The following is a 22,083-nucleotide window of genomic DNA, read 5'->3' on the forward strand; positions in this document are numbered from 1 at the left end:
TTTTTTATTTCATAGTTTTCTAAATAAATAAATGCACAGAGCTTTCCTATTAAAGTATCATTTGAACAGATGCTCCCACTTTATAAAAGCAAGTCTCAACGTTTTGTATCAATTGTAGTTCAAGTAGAAAAATGAGCAACACATTCCCCCACCCCCCAATGAGTAACAGGGAACTCCAAATAGAATATATATATATATATATATATATATATATATATATATTATAAATTTTGAAGCACCAGGTTGCCAGTCATTACTTTCTCGCTGGGAATTGCTTCAAAATGTTTTATAGCTCATCATGTGTATACACAAACTCCCTTGCAGATATAAATCCATCGCTGTCTTCATCTTCCTTCTCAAATATGTTTTCAACTAAAGAATCATGGTGGCTGTCATTGACTGGTGCACCATGCCTTTCAAATTCTTTCTTCAAGTATATTTTTACCTATGGAATAAGACAGGAAAAAAATAGCCTTTAATCATTATGTATCTGTTAGATATGAGAAAGCAAGCCAATGTAAAATGGCCCATCCTCTCTAGTATGTTCAGTACAGGTAACAATAATCTGTGCAAAGCAACAGCTACAGCATTCCCAAATGGATTGTAAAATCTATGGAACTGGCTGTGTTCACATGAAACACTGAACACAATTTTATTTTTATTTTAAAGCCTTCTGCACTCTTTTTCTGCTCGCAAAGCAGTGTTCAATCCATAAGATCCATCAAAGCAGTTAATATAGCAACAAAACGATTAAAAAACCCATTGCATTTAATCAACAGATTCCTGTGCTGCAGTGAGTTTGACTAGACAACCCTCAAGGTCCCCTTTCCAACTCTACAATTCTATGATTTTAATAAACCTGGAAAAAACCTAGCCCTGGGCAATAGCCCCATCAGTCAGTATCTCAATTTAAACTCTGTATCATTTCAAAGTTGTTGTTTTTCAAAGAAGATCAGTGAAGGTGCCTATTTAGCTTTTCTCCACGATCAAATTTCATAGGTAAGGGCCCACAGAAGAGATTTAGCTTGTACGTATGAGCCTCAGGTTTGCATACTCCTTCTCCCTAATATGGTTGCAAAGGAGACCAGAGGCTTTTGACTCTATTTTCAATTAACTACAGTTTCTTGTTACATCCAAACTTGGACAAACGGTGGTTAGTACTAACCATGGTTGACTGAAACAATGCGAACTTCAAATTGTGGTAGATGCTTTCTAGATACAAACCGTAGTTAGGGTTGCCTTTTTTTAAAAAATGTATTTTTTATTAAAGATTTCTTGGTTTACAAAAGTATGTGCAATGTCTCTTTTTTCAAGTTACATTTTCTACAGGTCAGTTTCATTTGTTAAGACATTAGCGTTTCCCGACTTCTACTTTTAACTATGGATCGCTATGACGACTCTACCCATAGAAAAGAGAAAGTATCCTGGAAAAAAGAGGATATATGACAACCCTACCTAGGTAGCAGCAATCACAGACATTTGTCAATGAAACTGTAGTTAGCTGAAAATGGAAGCAAAAAAATTCAGCCTCACTGTGATTGCTGTTGTCAAAGAAAATGCCAATTTTGTTTGGAAACTCTAAAACCAGAAGATGCAATCAGTAAAAGAGTAATGCAGCAATTATTTCCAAAAACAGACTTAATTTACTGAAGAGGATTTCTCCCCCCCATCCACAGTGTTATTTGTAAAATCTAAGAACTAATGTCCCTTTCTTTGCCACTCAGAAAGGCAGGCACAAGTAGCCTTTGCACTACAAATACTTACTGAATTTTAAAATGTATTTTAAAATTAGCACCTTGAATAGCTCTCTGCACAGAGACCACTAGACTTTTGAGTGTGTAAAAGGAAATTGGAACTGTAATATTTCTCAATCTGTGTCAGCTCAAAACACCACAGTAAAGACTTACAAATGTCACAGTTGCAAAGCATAACCTCAAGGGAAGCAAAACTTAAATTTCTATTTTCCTGTTAAATACATTAACACACAACTGTAGAATGCATTCGCCTTTTCACCTCTTCTCTGGAAAGCTTCCAGTCATCATTGAGATCCATTTGTTGAAAGGACTCGTGAGACCGTGGTCCATTCCTGATTTCTAGAAGTTCGATGTTGAAGATCAAAGTGCTCTCAGGTGGAATTTTTCCTACCCAACATGGTACATAAACATTGAGACAAGATTACAAATGTAACCAAGAAGATAAGCATTGTCAGTGTGAATTTGCATCCTGCAGCTTGTCTTATTTCATTAGCTACTGTGCTCAAAGAAACAGAAAACCGCATAAGTGGCTATGAATTTATGGTGTAACGCATGGGTAGGCAAACTAAGGCCCGGGGCTAGATCCAGCCCAATCGCCTTCTATATCTGGCCCACGGACAGTCAGCGTGTTTGTACATGAGTAGAATGTGTCCTTTTATTTAAAATGCATCTCTGGGTTATTTGTGGGGTCCTACCTGGTGTTTTTACATGAGCAGAATGTGTGCTTTTATTTCAAATGCATCTCTGGGTTATTTGTGAGGCATAGGAATTCATTCTCCACCCCCCCACACAAAAAAAAAATATAGTCCAGCCCCTCACAAGGTCTGAGGCACAGTGGACCAGCCCCCTGCTGAAAAAGTTTGCTGACCCCTGATTTAGAATACACAAGATTATAAACCAACCACTTAAAGACTTTTTGAAATATAAAGTGGTGTACAAGTTAGGTAAATAGATGGCTTGTTCAAAGGTATTTTGATTTTCCGTTACCTAGTAATCTCCATTGCTGATTATAGAAGCAAGAAAACTTGAAGTGAAAAGCTCCATTAGTGGTTTTTGTGTGTGTTTGTGAAGAACAAATCTGGTTGAATTACATTGGATGAAGATGTGATAACATTTAGAAAGGCTTGGGGTTTGATCTGTTTCCATTATTCTCCTTTAGTTCTTTTCAAACTTTGCATCCATTGTTAAGAGATTTCACAATGTAATTCTATACAAGTGTGCTCTAAAAGTGCAATTCTGTACAGGGGTATCTCTGGGTGTGAATGGGATCCGTTCCGGAGCCCCGTTTGCATCCTGAAGTGAACACAACCCGCATCTGCGGGTCGCGATTCGCCACTTCCGTGCATGCGCGTGACGCCATTTTGAACGTGTGCGCATGCGCGAGCGGCAAAACCCGGAAGTAACCTCTTGCGTTACTTCTGGGTCACCACAGAGAGCAACCCAAAAACGCTCAACCCGAAGCTACTTCAACCCAAGGTATGCCTGTACATGTTTAAAATGAGTCCCACTTTGTTTTTCACAGTTGTGCCTAAAGTGTTTGCTACAAGTTATAAAGTCAATAAAATTGTAGAAGAGTCTCTTGACAGTGTTTTGCTAGTGATGACACACAAAGCACAGTATTCCTGTTTTTTATCCTTTATTCTGGCGGGCTTTGTGCAGTTATTGAAAAATATAGTAGAATAAAACGTGATCATTAGGATTCCGGTAACTCACTGATATAAAACAGGGATGGGAACCAGTGGACCCATCCAGGTATTGCTGGACCTTAGTTTTCCTACCCGCATTCTAAATCATTCCATGCTATGATCAAGATGTTCAGAATGTTTTTTCATTAAATAATAATGTTAAGGATTCCTTGAACCTGGAGAGAGTTCTCCAGAACTATTACCTTTTCCTTCTTTTCCATATGCCAGGGATGGAGGCACGGTTAGCTTGCGTTTCTCTCCTACGCACATCTGCTTCAAACCTTTATCCCAGCCTATGATAACTTCCCTTATACCGAGAGTAAACCACGTTGGCTGGGCATTGTTATGCTTGTAGCTGAAACAGACACACAGGAAAAATTACTGAGTCAGGTGCCATATAGTCACAATAAGCTGATTGTTGGCACTTGAGAAGCCAGTTGGAAAGGGCCTTGTCAAATACTTTCAAAGGACTAACACAGAAAGATAGTCCATTGTGCAACCACATGGATGCAGCCTTGCGAAGGACGAATCACTCTATATATTTAATTGTTCTTTAATTAAAAATTTGCCTGGGGCAGAAAGTACTAGGAGACACTCTTGGTGCAGCTATATACTCTCAAGGCTTGTCTTTTATCTACTAAGAAAGAACACCTGCATCCAACAAACATAAGGTAGGTGTATACAGGATTGGCATGTAGGCACTTGTTTTAAAAACTTACCCTCTTCATGATGCCTTTCCCTGATGGGTGATCCAGCTATGGCGATGTATTAATCTGATCTACTGGTTTATGTTGCGCTGAGTGTGAATAAAAATTCTTGCAAATAATTAATAAATGGGCATTAGGATGGGGGGAGATGTTCTAAGATGATGCCCGTTACAAGCACATGTGTGCACCATCTGAAAACGACGTAATCAGATTGTCTTTAGAATTACTGTATTTCATTTTTAAGATAAGACAGATTTCATCAAATCAAGAAGGGCTGCATTGGGCAACTTTTTAACTTTGTTTAATTGGTTGGTGGTTCCAACTTTCTGTGCCTTTTCTTCTTTAATTGCAACTGCCGCCTTCCCATCCCATCCCATTTCACAAGCCACTGATTTTTCCCCCCAAAATTTTTTTATTGGTTTTCACAAAATTGTAAACACACAAACAAACAAAAATCATAACCTTATTAAAATTAATCTTATTAACATTGTTAAGTGACTTCTTCGCATCCCCCTGGTTGAATTTCAATGCATATCCTTTTAACGGTTTTCCAAATCAAAGATATTTTTTTTACGTTAATAACTGAAATGTGAAGTTGAGCTAGGTTTCCCCTTTCTGTTCTAACTAAATTTGATTTTATTTTTAAATCTTGTTATTTTTTTAAGAAAATGTGATACCATGATTAGTTCGGGGTGTGGGTGTGTTTGTGTGTGTGCAGAACCTGTGCCTCTCTAGATGCTGTTGAATCAACCTACATCAGTCCCAGCCAGCCGTCAGGGATGGTAGAATTTTTAGTCCAACAAATGGATGGCCACAGGTTCTCCATCTATGGGTTAGATTTTTTGGACTAGGACCATGAAGATTCTGGGTTCTCAACCACAAAGTTCATTGTGCAAACTGGGACCAGAATCTTTTTCTCAGCCAGACCTATGTAAGAAAGAGTTCTGATGGATCAGATCAAAAGCTTATCTAGTCTGCCACCACGTTCTCACAATAAACAACCAGATGTCTATAGGACAGTAAATTAGGAATATGACTATTGTGGTGAGCAGCTATCAATAGCGCTATGCTCCATGAATTTGGCCAATCCCTTTTAAGAACCTACCTCACAGGCCTGTTGTTTCATGGATTCATTAGAACTGTAGGGTTAGAATGGACCACAAGAGTCATCTAGTCCAAAACCCTGAAATGCAGGAACCTTTTGCCCAACGTGGAATTTGAACCCACAACCGTGAGATTGAGAGTCTCATGTTCTACCAACTGAGCTGTTCAGATGTTATGAAAATAGAGGCAGCAAGAGAACAATGTACGCCTGAGCTACTTGGGAAAAGGGTGAAATTTAAATGTATTATTATTAATAATTATTAGTGCAAAGAATGTGGTTCCTAAAGTAGGGGTGGCTAACCTGTGCACCATCCCGCAGATTCTGCATTGGAAACTGACCGCACAATCCAGTCACGTTGGACTACAACTCCCATCCACCCCAGCCCACAAAGCCAAGGAATGGCCAGGGAGCATGGGAATTGTATTTCAACAAACATTCGGAGGGGGAATCCCTGGGTTAGCCACTGCTGTTCCACAGCATCAGGTCCAAATATAGTGGTACCACAGGTTAAGTACTTAATTCGTTCCGGAGGTCCGTTCTTAACCTGAAACTGTTCTTAACCTGAAACAACACTTTAGCTAGTGGGGCCTCCCACTGTTGCCGCGCCACCGGAGCCCAATTTCTGTTCTCAACCTGAAGCGAAGTTCTTAACCTGAAGCACTATTTCTGGGTTAGTGGAGTCTGTAACCTGAAGCGTATGTAACCCAAGGTACCACTGTACCTGCCATGGGATTTCATGCATCCTGCAGTTTTACAGAGTCTAATACAAAAGAATTCAGATGTAGTTTTCCACCATCCATTGCACATGCATCATCGTCTGTGTACGTGTGTTGAGGGAGGCATACTCACGTAGAATGAAAGAGCGAGCCATCGTTCTCCAAATAGCCTTCGTAGTGCACCAACATCATGTCTCCCGGCTTCGTTTTCCTCTTGCAAATGAACGGTTTCTGGAGCACTTCGATCTCCACTTCTGGTTCCGGGATGAGACCCGCAGCCCCCAAAGCCACGAACGCAAAGGCAAGCAGAGTCCAAAAGGCACCTTGCATTTTCACCGCCGTGTGTGCAGCGTGTGTGCAATCTTTCAGTTTAAAACGCAACGGGCGCATTTCCCTTAAAAACAAGAAGACGGAGAGACATTCGGACACAATACTAAATGGCCCCAGGACGCTGAATTTAAAAATAAAAGAAAGCCTTTGCAGATTTCGTAGAGGCGATTTTATCTTATTTTCAGTGCGAGATTCTCAATGCTGTCAGAGCACTGGGTTCTTTAAATTTTTATTTTTTGGAGCAGCCACTCCATGCAAGCTCCGCTTCCCAGCAACTTTCCCGAACTTTGGGAGCCCACGCTTTTCCCAGCGCTCTCCGCGAATGAAGGCGGGCTCCCGTTTCCGGCCAGCCCCGCGCATCCCACCGGCCCGGCATCCCCGCTCCTCGAATCCGCAAACGTGGCAAACTCGCCCCCAGAACGCGACGATTTCGCGTCCATTCATTCCCCCCCCACCCTCCTCCCTGAGGGGCAGGACCCAGGCAACGCCGCCGTTCCATTGGGCCACGGACCTGCCCGTCTTCAAAACGATACACTAAAACAAACAAAACGCACCCTCCCGAGCCGCTGCGAGCGGCGATTGGCTGCCCCAACATTCCAGGAAGAGAACGCCGCGCGTACATCTCGGAATCCCTCAGCACAATACAACCGGCTTCTGCGCCGCAGCCATTGGCTGGCGCGGCGACGAGAGCGGCGGCCTCATTGGCTTGCCGCTTTCCCTGGCGTTCTTGGCCACGCCCGTTCCCCGCGATCACGTGGGCAGCCCGTATTCCGAAACGCGTTTACGCCTCTCCTTAAGGAAGAAGAAGGAGAAGGAGGGAGTCCTGCGGGTGCGACGTCTACGCTATCGGCGTAGTGCCCCGTAGTTGGTTGGCAGGGAAGGGCCAGGGGAGGATCGGGTGGGCGGGTGCGGGAGAAAGGCAGGGAGGCGGGCCGGGCTTCTGCCAGCCTCGGAATGGCCCTGGGTGCCAGTGCTTCAGCCGTGGGGCTGAGCGCTTAAAAGTTTCTGGGGGGGGCGGGAAGGCCAGGGGGAGAGGTTTCCCCTGTCCCAGGCAGATCTGGATGGGGGGGCCCTTGTCACCATGGAGGGGGTGCTGTACAAGTGGACCAACTATCTGAGCGGTGAGTAGACCGGTCCTGCCCTCTGCTCCCCTCGCCAGGCTGGGAGGGAGAGGCAGACAGCGCGTGTCTTTCTATGCCAAGGGAAGGGAAGGGGACGGCATGGCAGGCGCCCCATTCTCACTCTCCCGGTGGGTCTCAGGCATAGGATCCAACTCCTAGGGTCCCTTCACCCCTACTCAATAAAATATTTGAGGGGGCTGCCCCAATAATAGTAGTAGTAATAATAATAATAATAATAATAATAATAATAATTTATTATTTATACCCCACCCATTTGGCTGAGTTTCCCCAGCCACTTTAATACAGCATTAAATATTAAAAACTTCCCTAAACAGGGCTGCCTTCAGATGTCTTTTAAAGAGAAGATAGCTGCTTATTTCCTTCACATCTGAAGGGAGGGTGTTCCACAGGGCGGGCGCCACTACCGAGAAGGCCCTCTGTCTGGTTTCCTGTAACCTTACTTCTCGCAATGAGGGAACCGCCAGAAGGCCCTCGGCGCTGGATCTCATAAAAAAAGTTGATGGGCATTGTCATTCAAATGGTTCGCATGTGCCATGGCATGTGATCGAATCTTCTTATCTGTGCCCCCCCCCCCAATATTTTATTCAAGTTGACACCTGTGGTCCCAAGCGCTGCAATAGGCAAACATTGGCTCAAACACGAAGGTACCTCATACATCTTTAAGGTGCCTTGGGGCTCTTGTGTCATCCCTAAAGAGTTTCAGAGGCACAGCAAGTGTAGGATCTGCTTCCTTGCCCCCCCCCAAAAAAACCCCATCAAGCAGGGAGCGGCTGCAGGTTAAAGGGCAGCAGAGCGCATGAGAAGAGCAGTAGGCTACACCTCCGGTTAGACATGGTCTGAGCTGGCAAGGTGATGGGGAAGAGAACTTTGCTTGGGACAGTGAATGCTGCCTCTCAGGAAGAAGGCAGCAGGAGACTAGATGGATGAATAAGGCTGACTTGGGATGGGTGCAGCATTGTGTGTTTCTGCAAGTTTACACCTGGCACCAGCGTAGCTCCTCTATGTATTTTGGAGGGTAAGAACAGAAAGTGAGAGGAATTTATTGATAACGGAGTGGTAAATATGATACACATATATGTATATGTAGTTGATGTTTGTTTTGTTTCTTTCACGTCTGTGTTCAGTGGGCTGTTGTTGTTGCCTTCGTCAATTGCCTGAAGTCGTGAGTTTCCTGCACAATATATGTGTGTGTGTTAAGAGTGTGCCTGTGCCCTGATTGTGGTGCTCAAAGTGTTGTGAAGCATATCTTCTGTTTGAGAAGTTATCCTTTGGAAGATCAAGTTGTAATAGAAATCTGGGTGAGACCTCCGGGTATAGGGTGGTGTATAAATTCAATAAGTAATAATAACAACAACAATAGTTTTGATTTAAACTAACTCGGGTTGGGAGCCATTTCCAACCAGTGAGCAGGATCCTTATCTTCACCATCCCCTTCACACCATTTTGACAAGTGGGTCGGGCCATCCACCTGCCAGTCACCTGACAACACCTTAATGTCACCATTTCCTTTCCCTGAATTATTCCAGACCACATGGGCAGAGGTTCGATGATGTGTAGGCACCTAAGATCAACTGGCTGGCAGTTCCTGCAAACCCCATATATGATGCCAAGTGAAGGACCAGTGGGCATAGCTAAGAGAAAATGGCTTTGTGGACCGAATTAGGCACATGAGCCAGAGATTCCTCACCACTGGATGGGTCATATACAAAAGACATATAGAAAAGGCAGCTGTGCCTAAGGATTAACTAAGTATCACACAGCAACTTGACTGTTGGACTCTGTCAGCTCACTCACAGAGTTGTTACCTGGGCTTTTACCTGCGGATTAGCTTTTGTCCAGAAGATTTCATTGGGACTAAATAGGCCTAACTCAAATAGTGGTAAACAGACTTTTTAAAAAATGCTTCAGCCACTTAGCAACACAATGTTATGCATGTCTACTCAGAAGTAAATCTTACTGGGCATAAAGGAAAAGTATTATAGGATTGCAAAGAAAGTATTATAGGATTGCATCTTTTTACCCGAAGAAAATTCAAATTTCAAACTGTTTCCTGTTTACAGAGCAAAATCTGTAACTAAACAAAACACATAATGCATAAATAATAATAAAAAAAACCCCACCAGGCATGCTTAGCAGATTTCAGCGCCTTCATTCCCTCCTGCCCATTCTTAAAACCTAAATAATGTCAGAGAAGTGCCACGCTTTCAAATATTTACAAGAATTGCGTCCTCTGCCCTACAAATATTTGCAGAGCAAACCATGGCCGGGTGCATGGAATTATTGGCCGGAGCTCACCGTGAAAGAAATCAGAAAGTGTAACAGTTTCTGTCACTCTTCGTTGTAGAGCAGCAAAACTACAAGGTTGAATCAGAACGAAGTGTTTCATAAGCACAGAATGGCATTTTGGTTTACAAAAGGTACATTTAAATGAAATGGGTCGTCCTCAGTGCTGGGGAAATATATTGATCCCTTTTCACAAACTAGAATCCAGATGCTTGACTCGAGAGTGTGAAACGGCATGCTTTAGCTTAATGAGTTCAGAATCTTGCTGCCGTATTTAGCATGTCATCAATATCTGATGACTTGGCGTTCTACAAGGGCGGTAGGAGTTCAGTGATAGGACAAGGAAATTTGTACGGAGATCAGGAACTAGGGCGTGGGCAGACAACAGATCACAAAAGTGACTTCCTTCCTCCGTCGCTGCCGTGCGTCCCAAGTCTTCCTCTCCTGTTCCTAGGCTTTTAGCACATTTATCATTCTTCGGTAGCCATGAGATGTATGAATTTGCTTTCCAGAACAAAACTGCCCTGTTCTGTTAATTGAATTCAGCTGTGCTGTCCAGCACGGCAACAAGCTTCTTTGGGGAGGAGGTACAGAGCAATTGCCTGATTCTATCCATGTTTTCCCCAGAAGTAAACTCTGCAGAATTCAGTAGGACTCCTTCTCAAGTAAACATACACAGGCTGTGCCAAAGAAATGTCCACAAATAAGTTGAGTTTAAGTATTAAGAGGATCAAAGCCCATTTAGGCTGCAATCTTTGCGGTAGATTTTGTAGGAGTTGGTCCGTAGTAGTTTCGGTGAGATGTGCTTCTAAATAAACATTGCACAGAACTGCACTATTACGCTGGTTGGCCAGGAGCCAGTCAGCTACTTTAGGAGTGCTTAAGTCATTCCCATGCCCATGTGGGAGGGAATGGATGAGTCTTCCTTGCTAGAGTTGAGACAGCTGACAATCAGGTTCTTATGTTTGCAGTTCATGGGTGGAGAGATAGGGCCGAACTATGCCACATATCACCTCATACCACATGGTGTTTCTTCCAGTTTTACACTGTGAGTCATGCTCTCTGTTGGTGTTTGTTGCTACGCCTTTTAAAAAACAAAACAAAAAAACCCCTACCTGATCTTATGGTGAGGCTTCATATAGTTTATGTTTTTGATTTGTTAAAAAATCAGTTCAATAAAAAAAAACTGAACATAAGCCTACTGGATCAGGCCGATTGCCTATCTAATCTAGCATCCAGTTCTCATAGTGGCCAATGAGATAACTATGGGAAGCCTGAAAGCAGGATCCGATCATAAGAGTACTTTCCCAACCGATAACTGCCAACAACTGGAATTCAGAAGTAGGGCTGGGCGACATATATCGTCCAAAACCAGATTGAATTCCATGTTGTGATACCGATTTCATAATTTTTGACTTGGCAATGTATTGCGAATCATGATGTGTGTTAGGACTGAGCGATATATTGTCCCACACCAGTTTGAAGTCCATATCATGATATTTGTTTCGTAATTTTTGACCTGGTGATATATTGCAAATCATGGTGTGTGTGTGTGCTTTGCAAAAGTCACAATGTGAGAAAAACCGTGAAGCCAATGCCAATGCCTCTACATACCTCCATCCTTATTTCAGACATTGTGATATATCAATATATCATGTTAGGCTGGTGATATATCACGATGTTGAAAACCAGATATCACCCAGCCATATTCTGATGCGTATTGCCTCTGAACTGTGCAGGCAGAGGATAGCCGTGGTAACTAGTAGCTATTGATAGCTTAATCCTCCATGAATTGATTTAATATTTTTTTGAAGCCGTCCAAGTTGGTGGCATCAGTAGCTCTTGTTGAAGATGATTCGCTTATTTAACTATTGGTTGAGTGCAAAAGTCCTTTTCCAACATTCTGCTGCACCTGATGTCTCCATGTTCTGGTGTCATGCAAGAGGGAGAATCCAATTTTTACATCTGCTTTCTCGACACTGTGATGCATCTCTACCGTATTTCCTCTTACACACCTTTTTTCTAAACTAAGAAACCCCAGATGTTATCACCTTTCCTCATAGAGTTGCTGCTCCAGCCCGTTGATCAGTTTGGTGGCCCATTTCTGAACTTTTTTCTGGTATTCCAATATTCTTTTTGAGCTGAGGCCATCAGAACCGTACAAAGTATTCCCAGTGTGGTCACACCATGGATTTCTATAATGGCATTATTATACTGGCAGTTTTGTTTTCAGTTCCTTTCCTCACGATTCCTAGAATGGAATTCATATTTTTCACACAGGGTCAACATTTTCATTGGGCTTTTTCCACTTTTTGCCAAGTTCTTGTTCCTGGTCAGTCCCCATTAGCTTAGACCCCATGAGTGTATGTGTGAAATTAGGATGTTTTGTCCCAGTGTATATCACTTGCTGATAATTGAACTGCATTTGCTAATTTACTGCCCCTTTGTTAAGTTTGGAGATATTCTTTTGGAGTTCTTCACGGTCTCTTTTGGTTTGGAAAACCCTGAACAATTTGGCTGACTCACTGCTCAGCCCTAAATCATTTATGAACAAGTTAGAAAGCACATGTCCCAATTTCTGCATACACAATCATTGTTCTCTCTCTGTATGCATGCTGATGGTTGCAAGTGACGCTAATAGGGTTTTTTAAATAACTTTTTATTCAAAATTAAAACAAAACATATTATACAGAAACATATCATCCTTATTCCCCCCATTTTTCCTCCCTCCCCCCCCCACAGAACCCACCCACCCCCACCCCCACCCCCGACTTCCCTCAGTTCCAGTCTTTGATTTCTCTAAAAATGCTATTTTCTGCATGTTACCCAGTTGTATATATCCTCAAACTATTTAGCTGATTATTATCAATAAAAAGTTTGTGAATGTTTATTCAAAACCAGCCAAGGAGTCCAGTTCGCTTTGTTGTGCCTTCAAATACTTTGTAAAGGGTTCCCATTCATCTTTAAAGTCACAGTTATCCTTGTCCCGTAGCTTGTGTGTCAGTTTTGCCAGTTCTGCATAATCCATCAATTTTTCTTGCCATGATTCTTTAGTTGGGGTTTCTTCAGTCTTCCATCCTTCACTAATAGGTTTGTGAGACAGTTACCCTTCCAGAAGCCACACTGCCTCTATATCAGTAAGAGTTGTTCTTCTATATGCTTGGGTCATTTTATCTTTAACAATGCTTTCCGTCCGTTTCACCAGAACCAGATGTTAAATCAGGCATAGGCAAACTCAGCCCTCCAGATGTTTTGGGACTACAGCTCCCATCATCCCTGACCACTGGTCCTGTTAGCTAGGGATGATGGGAGTTGTAGTCCCAAAAAGTCTGGAGGGCTGAGTTTGCCTATGCCTGTGTTAAACTAACCAGTTTGTCATTTCTAGGATTACCCCTAGATTTCTTATTACGCTAAAAATAGAACCCAATCGTTGCCAGCATTTTGATTAACACTGAAAGCTTCCCTGCAGTAGGGTTCTTAAAATTTATGTCAATAAAAGGGGTACATTTTGTTAATACAAATTACGGAGATTTCAACATATTATTTGTTCTTGAACAGGGCTTATAAGACAATAGCTACGGCCTGTTTTTGAGCTGGATTTTTAACCCTAAGTAATTTTACTCAACACATTTCTTTGAAATCCCCATTTGTGAAATCATTTAGGAATGTATGCAACTTGGTGGCCTTTGCTGGAGAGCTAGCTCAGATTAAATGTGACGTAATAGCATAATATGGCTTTGGGATTAACCCAGTTCAAAGCAAGTTTCCATGTACTAACTCCAGAAATTAATCTGCATCTATATTGGAATTATCTGATAATATTAAATTAGAAGGGTGTGACTTACGTAACCAAGCTTTGCGATAGATGCAAGTTCAAATACTTGCACTCTCAAAAGTACCATATAACGATCACTCCACATCTGTATATAGCTTTCAGTGTCCTGGTTCTCACAACACAGCAAGTTCCCATGACTGCGCAAATGTGAACTGGAATGGGAGGTCCTATGCACAGTGGTTAAAACACATTTTACAGTTTGATACAGAATACTGTAAATTGGCCCTGTGCAGGAGGAGCTGTTCTGCCGCTGCAGCAAGACAAAAAAGCAAAGTTAAGATTATTTATGATTAGACTCCCAACCGTGAATTAAAGTATTACATTGACTGAAGTGCTATGTATTCCTTACAGCGTCATTTTTATGCCACAGAGAGGTCTAAAGCAATTAGCTGCTACGGAACACACCGTTTCATTATCTGTTACCTGAGTTTCCGTGCATATTTATATTGCATTACTTATTTTTTCCCCACTGCCCTGCCTCCCCCCCTTTTTTTGTAAACAATTTGTATTAATTTTCAGTTACTAAAATCCAATATAAACCACATTTTATCAATCTCAAATTACAATTCAGATTCATACACACACACACAAATTATAAAGCCACTTATACATTTTGTGTGGCTTCCCGCGTGCTAGATTTCAAGGTGAAATATTTTATTTCATCCTGCTTCCGAGTCTTAATTAATCCAATTACATTCAATCTTGATCTTAATTCTTTATCAACAGCTACAGAGTTTTTGATTTCCATTTGTATTAACACATTTAATAAAAAAAAAAATTCTGCAAGAGGAGTTCTGCATCCCATCTATTTCCTGTGTGTGGTGTTTATCTTATCCATGTTGCTGCCTTTCCCGTTCATGTCTCTCTCTATTAAAGGTCACAGATTGAGGAACTGAAGTCTTCCTGGCAAGAGCTTCCCCCCCCCCCGCCCCACTGGAACTGCAAGAGGGGCTTTGTATATTAGATTTGGTAATAGAAAGCAGAGGTGTTTTTCCAATCGCATCAGGGCAAGTATCTCTGGGGAAGGTTGACTTGTTTGCCTGTACTCTTGCAAGTCCTTGGCTTTAATGGACGTATTGGCAGATCTGTGCCTGGCCGCAGCTCAGGATTAAATTAGTTTGTGTGCCTGACATTTCGCCAGATGCTGCAAACAGCTGGTGCTTGTGTGAAACGAGCCAGTTTTGCCCAGGAACGACCCACCTCTTTCTGTGCAGTGAAGGCGAAGTTCTTCCAAAGCATGGCCGTGATGGCCGGCAATGGCCTCCCTCCATTATTCCAGCAGGTGTGGGCCTTGGTTTGTTCTGGAGCTGCTTCATTTTGGCTGTCTTGTTGCCATGCAGTAGCCAGAGAAAGGGGAGCAGAGCATCGGAGCAGTTCTGGAACAGACTTTGCAAGAAGAACTGAGCTCAGACATGGGCTGCAATCTCCCAACCCCCTTTCCCTGCAAGTAAGCCCATTGAATTCAGTATGCTTTACTCCTAAGGGGACATGGTTAGGATTGCGCCGTTCGCTTCTCAGCAGTCAGGTGTGCACTTACGCAATGTGTCTCTTTTTTTGTAAAAAAAAAAAAAAAGTGTTTGCTGTTAAAAAAACCCAAATTCTGTATATAGGTTGGCTTAGTGTTACGTGCAAACCAGGGCAACTCAGTTAATTCTGCCACAAGTTTGGGTTTTAACAAAAGTATACGGACTCGCTGTTTTGTGGGGCTTGTCAGCCTGGGAAGGTAGCCCATCTGGGAGAAGGAAAACTGATGCTAAACCTTCTCTGCCTTGTGGCTACATATTCATTCATTAGAAAGGTTTTGGTAGTAAACCCCAAGGAAAATCCATACCTGTTGCCACGTGGGACATGTTTGAGAGGAGAAAAGGCTAAGGAGTAAACCCTACACAAATCCAGAGTAGAGTCCCTAAGATGGTTGGATGGTGTCTTGTCCACCTCCTTCCGTCAACTCCTGCAGCCAAGCTGGTGCCAAATGCATTTTTCTGCTTTCCTTTGTTTTTGTTTTTGTTTTTTATTTTATTTATGCTTTTCAGGTTTATACATTTCACTAATTTTACAATCATTTTAACATTTCAAAACTTGACTTCCTTCCCCCTCTTTCTGCAGTTCCTTAAATTTATTTTTAATATCTTCTGCATATCCGAATTAACTTAATTTGCTCATTTATTCAACTACTTTAAATATATACTCTTATAAAACTGCAGGTTATTACGATAATCCTGACAATGTTCTTATCTGTTTACAATTTATCTGTAAATATTCAATATACCATTTCCATCCAATAAACCATTCCAAGAATAAGAAATCAAGATAACAAAACTTTTCATAAAAGTTTGTTATCTTTATTTCTTATTCTTCCTGTAAGTTTCACCATTTCTGCATATTTTGTATCCATTCTTTCTTTGCTGGGACTTCTGCTTCTTTCCATTTTGGGGCGAGTAACATTCTTGCTAATACATGAAAAAGTTTCTATACAGTTTAGGTAGTTCTGTCCCTATAATTCCCCAAAGTTCTGCTTCCTTTGGACCACATCAACAAGGCTGAGAAGGGGAGTCTTGTTCTCTGGGCAGCCCAGGACCTCCAAACACACTGTCCAGACTTGGACCCCAGGGAGGTGAAACAACACAGGACGTAGCAGTTACGAGCTGCCAGTCTCTGTAGCTGCAGCAGGCGCTGTGATTCCCCGGTGGTTTGACTTCAACCCTGAAGGCTGCAGCCCATTCTCTCTCAAGACAGATGGATTCAACCAACAGTTTTGCAAATACCAACTAGATACATGTATATTCCTTCTGGCTGTGATTGAAAAAACATGTTTCTTCCCAGGCTGGCAGCCTCGATGGTTCATTCTCGCAGGAGGTGTGTTATCCTACTACGATTCACGGGAAGATGCTTGGAAAGGCTGTAAGGGGAGCATCCAGATGGCAGTATGTGAAATTCAAGGTAACTAAGAGACGTGAATCTGCAGTGGGACTTCCATTGTGAACTAGAACACGTCAGTTCCATTCAGACATCTACACACAGCCTCATTTGACTGTAAGTAACAAACCTTGGTTTATCAAGCCAAGATATGCTTGAGGCTTAACACACACACCCCATTTGTGCCACCCTATCTTTCCTTGACACACTACAACGGAATACTTCCTTGCTTAACTAACCAAATGATCCAGGAAACCGTGATTATCTTGATGAGAACGAGCCAGCACCTGAAACCGTGGTTTGAAGTTGGTTTCAGATCCTGTCTCCCCCACCCCCATCCTCATTACCATAGTTTGACCTGTTGGACATAACGGGAAACCGTGGTTAACTGACCTAGGAAATCTTCAGCTACAACACACTGAGAACGGAAGAGGGAATTGGCAGCATTGATGAGCACAGAGCTCTTGCATGATGTTGGCTTAGTAAGCTGAGTCAAGTCTAATTCTGTTGATCTTAGTTCATTCTGCAGACAATACGCGGGTAGATTTGATCATCCCTGGAGAACAGTACTTCTATCTGAAAGCCAGAAATGCGGCGGAGAGGCAAAAGTGGCTGATCGCTCTAGGAACTGCCAAGGCCTGCTTGACGGATGTCCGGACACAGAAAGAAAAAGGCAAGCCGTTCTTAGCTGAGACTTCTATCCCCACCTTACTTCCCAGCATCCCAGAAAACAACATTGCTTGCTTTATGTTTCCAGTTTTATTTTCCAGTCAGCAAATATTTAGAACAGTTTGTCTTGTGTTTTGTGGGACCTTCCACACCACAGCCTTTAGGGCTCTATTTAGTTCCAACACATTTAGTTTGATTCAGCTTTACGTGGGCACAGAAAGAAAGAATTGCTAACTTTATTCGTTCGTTGATTAAATTTTGTCCTCCCTCCAAATAACCCACCTATGGGGGGTAGGAATTGTGATAATGGGTATTTATTTGCAGCATTGAAAAGTATTTAGTTCAGGCATAGGCAAACTCAGCCCTCCAGATGTTTTGGGACTACAACTCCCATCATCCCTAGCTAATAGGACCAGCGGTCAGGGATGATGGGAGCTGTAGTCCCAAAACATCTGGAGGGCCGAGTTTGCCTATGCCTGATTTAGCAATTTAGAAGCTTTATAAAGTTGTTTCTGATCACATCTGTTTGACTTACCTGTGTTACTGCTATTAATTCAGAGTTTACAGAAAACACGGACACTTTGAAAACAAAAATGGCAGAACTCCGGCTGTATTGTGACCTCCTTGTTGAGCAAGTGGCTAAAACGAAGGAAGTCGGCATGTCTGGTGTTTCAGCAGCTCAGGTAATGTGGTATCAAATAAAACCTGACTATGTCCAAGGTGTGAGAGAACTTCACATCCATAGCAGCAATCCCTTCGCTGTAGCATCAATAATATGTTACAGGTGGAGCAGCACTTAACGCCACATCCCAAGACCCCCTCAGCTTTTGGCCGGTCTGAAGATGCTGACCTTTGCCTGCTGCTGTTGAGGGTTGGTTGTGTTATATGCTTTTCATTATTTAGAAATTGTTTATTGAGGGTGTTTTTTATGTACATATCAGTACAACTTGTATGGTTCTGCCATATGCCGCTCTGGGTGCGTTTATTTTTACTCATTAAATTTATCTCTCAGCCTTCCAAAGAGGATCTTTAAAACAATTCCAGTTCAGATGCAGACTGGAAAAGATCAACATTTAGTAGAATGGGATGTTATTATGGTTGTTAAGAATGGCATGCCCTGGACACCCGAGTCTGGAGTTTTGGGGAGAAAGAGACCCCCCATATCACTGTATCATCTGTTGAGATGCTCTTGCCAGTTCCTCCCCAATCAGTAGTGAGGCAGATGTCAACAGAAGAGAGGAGATGCTATCTCACTCCTCTAGGAGGTCTAACTTGCCACTAATATTACTGTGCAGCAAAAAAACTTTCTATTCACCCAGAATTTGTTTTAAAAATCTGTTAGCATTGTCTTAGACTGTTGCTCTACTTCTTCTATCTGTGCCTTTTATACTGTTGATTTATTGTTGTGTTTTTATGTCCTTGTGAACACACACACACACACACACACCCCGGAATTTTAACTAAATAAATAAGCTATTTGTGCAGGTGTGTCAACCTGTGCTGGAAAAAGCAAACGTTGGGAGCCTGGTTTGGGGCAGGCTCGACAGCCTAGAAACCAGGTAGTTCTTGGAAGGTAAAGTCATCTCCCCCTTTTTCAGAATGGAATTGATATGGGAGCACTGTTGAAATCCACCTGCACCACCTTTCTGAAGACCCTTGAAGATTGTATGCACATTGCAAACGCAGCCTTCTCTTCAGAGCTACTCCTGTCTGAATCTCCCAGCGTTTCCAAACCAAACAAGGTAAGCTTAAGCGCAACCTCTGATCCTAAAGTGGCAATCCACTCTTCCCTTGGTTGCGCTATTGTTCAGCACTGCATTTATTTAGCAACTTCGGAACGCATGATTTAACTAGGAGGCTGCTGTGCTGGTTTGCCTGTTTGAGTTGTACCCAATTTTGGAACTTTACAAGTTAAAGCATACAATCAAACCTCGGTTGTTGAACGTAATCCATTCCGGAAGCCCATTTGGCTTCCGAAATGTTTGGCATCTGAGGCGCAGCTTCTGATTGGTTGCAGGAGCTTCCTGCACTCAAGCGGAAACTGCATTGGACATTCGGCTTCCGAAAAACATTCAAAAACTGGAGCATTTACTTCCAGGTTTTTGTTGTTCGGGAGCCAAAACGTTCCAGAACAGAGCCGTTCAGGAACCGAGGTTTGACTATACAATAAATCAAGCTGAGGGTCGAAGACATTTTGCAGTATAGTCATTGGTGAAGTGTCAGTAAGACCAATTTGATATCAGAAGGACAAGAAAAAGGGAAAACTGACCCCTAAGACCATGAAGAGCAGCATACTGCTATATAGAGGGTTGGTCCAAAACATTTTGCTGCCTGAGGCAAAAGGACAAGATGGTGCCCTTCCCATTCCATGTATAGAATGGCGACGTGAAGCCTCTTCACACTTGAGGGCAGCAGCTACTTTAGGGGGTTCAGGGCAACCTAGCTTAGGGGACTTGGAGGAGAGGGGGATGAGGCAGGAATGCCATTCAGCATTTTCCACATCAGATGATTGCTTCACCTGCCTAATGGTAGAGCCGGCCCTACATGCATAGGTTTGTGTCTTGAATCCTTCCATATTCTTTGGGTGTATCTAAGGCAAGCTGAAGCCGCCAGTGGGAAGTGGCGGTGCCACAAACCTAGCCATCAGAATAGCTGCTGCTGACTGGGAGGAGGAGGAGGGGTGAGGCAGTTGGGACGTTGGCACTGTACGGATGCACCTGTGGAGTCAAAGTGGCGCTTCTGCTGTTATGCCCACACAGTACCAACATCCTTGCCACTACCTGTTCCCCTCCTGCTAAGGAGCAATGAGTCTGCTGGCCAGATGTGAGGGGTGCCACAGTGGCGCTCTGAAGGAAAGTACATTTCTGAGGTTTAATGATACTAGCATAAACAGTTTTCTTTTCCTTTCCTCCCCACAGCTAATACCTTCTGTCTTATTTAGCCGCGATATATCAGAAAGGTACGGTGCACATTTTTCTTCATTCAGTTGTAGATTGGGATGAGGCCAGTTAAGCATCACTGTTAGAAATAACAAAGAGAAGGAGCATAAAAGCATGCTCTTGAGGGGTGTGCGTGTGTATGTGTGTTCAATATATAATATACATTCTTTAAACTGTTCCAAAGGAGCCCATCCTCTAGGTTTCACCACCTGAAATAGGATGCATATCAGTTCCAAGAACCTGATGGATGTCAGTTTATTTGTATTAAGGCAGTGCTAATGAACCATTTTAAGCTGTGTTCTCTTATTTTACTAGTCTTGGGTATTTTTTGCTCTATAAGACGCCCCAGACCATAAGAAGCACCTAGTTTTTGGAAGAGGAAAACAGGAAAAAATATATTCTGAATTCCCTTCCCAGGAGAGGCTGCGCATGGCTAAGGCTCCCCCAAGAGCCGCACTCCCTTTAAAGAGCGCATGGAGTGTGTGTGCGGCTGCCCTTCTCCCTCCTCAGGGAAAAGCCCCCAAGAGCCGCACACACGCTCCAAGCGGCTCGTTAAAGGGAGCGCTGAGCAGAGCCTCCCGCCTGCATTTGCTCAATAAGATGCACACACATTTCCCCATAATTTTTAGGAGGGGAAAAGTGCATATTATAGCGTGAAAAATACAGTATATATTTTTTTAAAAACTGAATATGTACACTAAAAATACATATTAGAGGCTACAGAGCTCCTTTTAAAAAGTAAACCGATTCTGTGACTTTCTGCACCAATCCTGGGATTCCTTGGGAGTGAAGCCGCATTGCGTTACATCACTCCCAAAGCATTCTGGGAATTGTGACTAGCTTGAAGTGGCTCAAGGCCATCACCGCTGTGACCTGCCTTCTGCACTTCTGAGCGAAACCCACTGAGGTAAGCGGCAACCCCATTCTGGATAGTTCGGAGAAATTATATAGTATTGTTCAAAAACAGTAATCAGATAATTCTGTTCAAAATAACAACAACAAATTTTATTGAACAAACAGGGTTCTTTTCTTTTGTTCCTCCCAGGAAGATGGAATTAAAAAACTGTGAAAACGGATCTCTGTATGCAAACACCAACCTTCATGAGCGATCCCTGATTGATAAACTGACCCCTGACCCCCTGAAAACTGGCAAGATGGACTGCACAAACACGATCAAGGATGATTTGGCAGGTAAATTCCTCAGTGGTTATTATTCAGAATCAATGGTGTTGACTCGTCCATTTTTCGGGTTTTTTAACCAGTGTTCTGTCCGCCTAAATGGAGCATATCAATTATTATTATGATTTAATGCAACAAGTGTGTAATTTGAAACTTCTGTATACTCTTGGCGAAAAAGAAATTGAGAAAGCCACTGATGTGGAGGCAGTCATTCTGAAGTCTGTATTGTTTCATGTTTGTCCTGCCCTTCTGAGAATCTCAGGGCAGTATAAACAAGTCTCTCCCGCTCCCCTTTTATTCTCATGAAGCAAAGTTACCTCACAGATAAAGTAAGGTTCTGCCAAGAGATACTGACTGGCCCAAGACTGAGTGGGGGGTTTGAACCAAACTACAAGAAAGAAGATTCCACCTAAACATTAGGAAGAACTTCCTGACAGTAAGAGCTGTTCGACAGTGGAATTTGCTGCCAAGGAGTGTGGTGGAGTCTCCTTCTTTGGAGGTCTTTAAGCAGAGGCTTGACAACCATATGTCAGGAGTGCTCTGATGGTGTTTCCTGCTTGGCAGGGGGTTGGACTCGATGGCCCTTGTGGTCTCTTCCAACTCTATGATTCTGTGATTCTAACCCAAGTCTCCCTGTTCTGAGTCTTGAAATTCTAACCACTACACCACACTGGCTATGCATAAATCCAGAGACAGATTTCGGCAAGCTACATCCATCTCAAAAGTTTTTCCGTTCAGATTTTGTACGGATGAGAAGCTGCACAGATGAGCGAGGAAGCATGCCTGCAAAACAGGACATTTAACGATACAGAAGATATAAAAT

The 22,083-nt window shown here is 42.7% G+C and overlaps 2 protein-coding genes across 3 annotated transcripts in view; one reads left to right on the forward strand and one right to left on the reverse strand.

The window, feature by feature from the left end:
- Window positions 1-212: 212 nt before the first annotated feature.
- FKBP14 (FKBP prolyl isomerase 14) lies at window positions 213-6,735 on the reverse strand. The gene is made up of 4 exons (XM_079948096.1): window positions 6,101-6,735; window positions 3,643-3,794; window positions 2,014-2,141; window positions 213-445 (listed from the first exon to the last, which is right to left on the reverse strand). Exons 1-4 carry the CDS (start codon window positions 6,355-6,357, stop codon window positions 287-289), a joined length of 696 nt encoding a protein of 231 aa, XP_079804222.1. The 5' UTR covers window positions 6,358-6,735; the 3' UTR covers window positions 213-286.
- Window positions 6,736-7,264: 529 nt separating this feature from the next.
- PLEKHA8 (pleckstrin homology domain containing A8) overlaps window positions 7,265-22,083 on the forward strand; it is a 28,598-nt gene continuing 13,779 nt past the window's right edge. Inside the window, exons 1-7 of one of the 2 annotated variants that reach the window (XM_079948036.1) lie at window positions 7,265-7,418; window positions 16,381-16,497; window positions 16,991-17,146; window positions 17,701-17,825; window positions 18,741-18,884; window positions 20,061-20,101; window positions 21,127-21,272. In XM_079948036.1, coding sequence (XP_079804162.1) covers window positions 7,379-7,418; window positions 16,381-16,497; window positions 16,991-17,146; window positions 17,701-17,825; window positions 18,741-18,884; window positions 20,061-20,101; window positions 21,127-21,272 — 769 coding nt within the window. In that variant the 5' untranslated portion in view covers window positions 7,265-7,378. Of the gene's footprint in view, window positions 7,419-9,819; window positions 9,857-16,380; window positions 16,498-16,990; window positions 17,147-17,700; window positions 17,826-18,740; window positions 18,885-20,060; window positions 20,102-21,126; window positions 21,273-22,083 lie in introns of those variants that run through there. The other variant, XM_079948037.1, reaches the window with a different exon arrangement.

The sequence above is a fragment of the Podarcis cretensis genome (assembly GCF_951804945.1).
Source record: "Podarcis cretensis genome assembly, chromosome: 12".
Taxonomy (NCBI): Eukaryota; Metazoa; Chordata; class Lepidosauria; order Squamata; family Lacertidae; genus Podarcis; species Podarcis cretensis.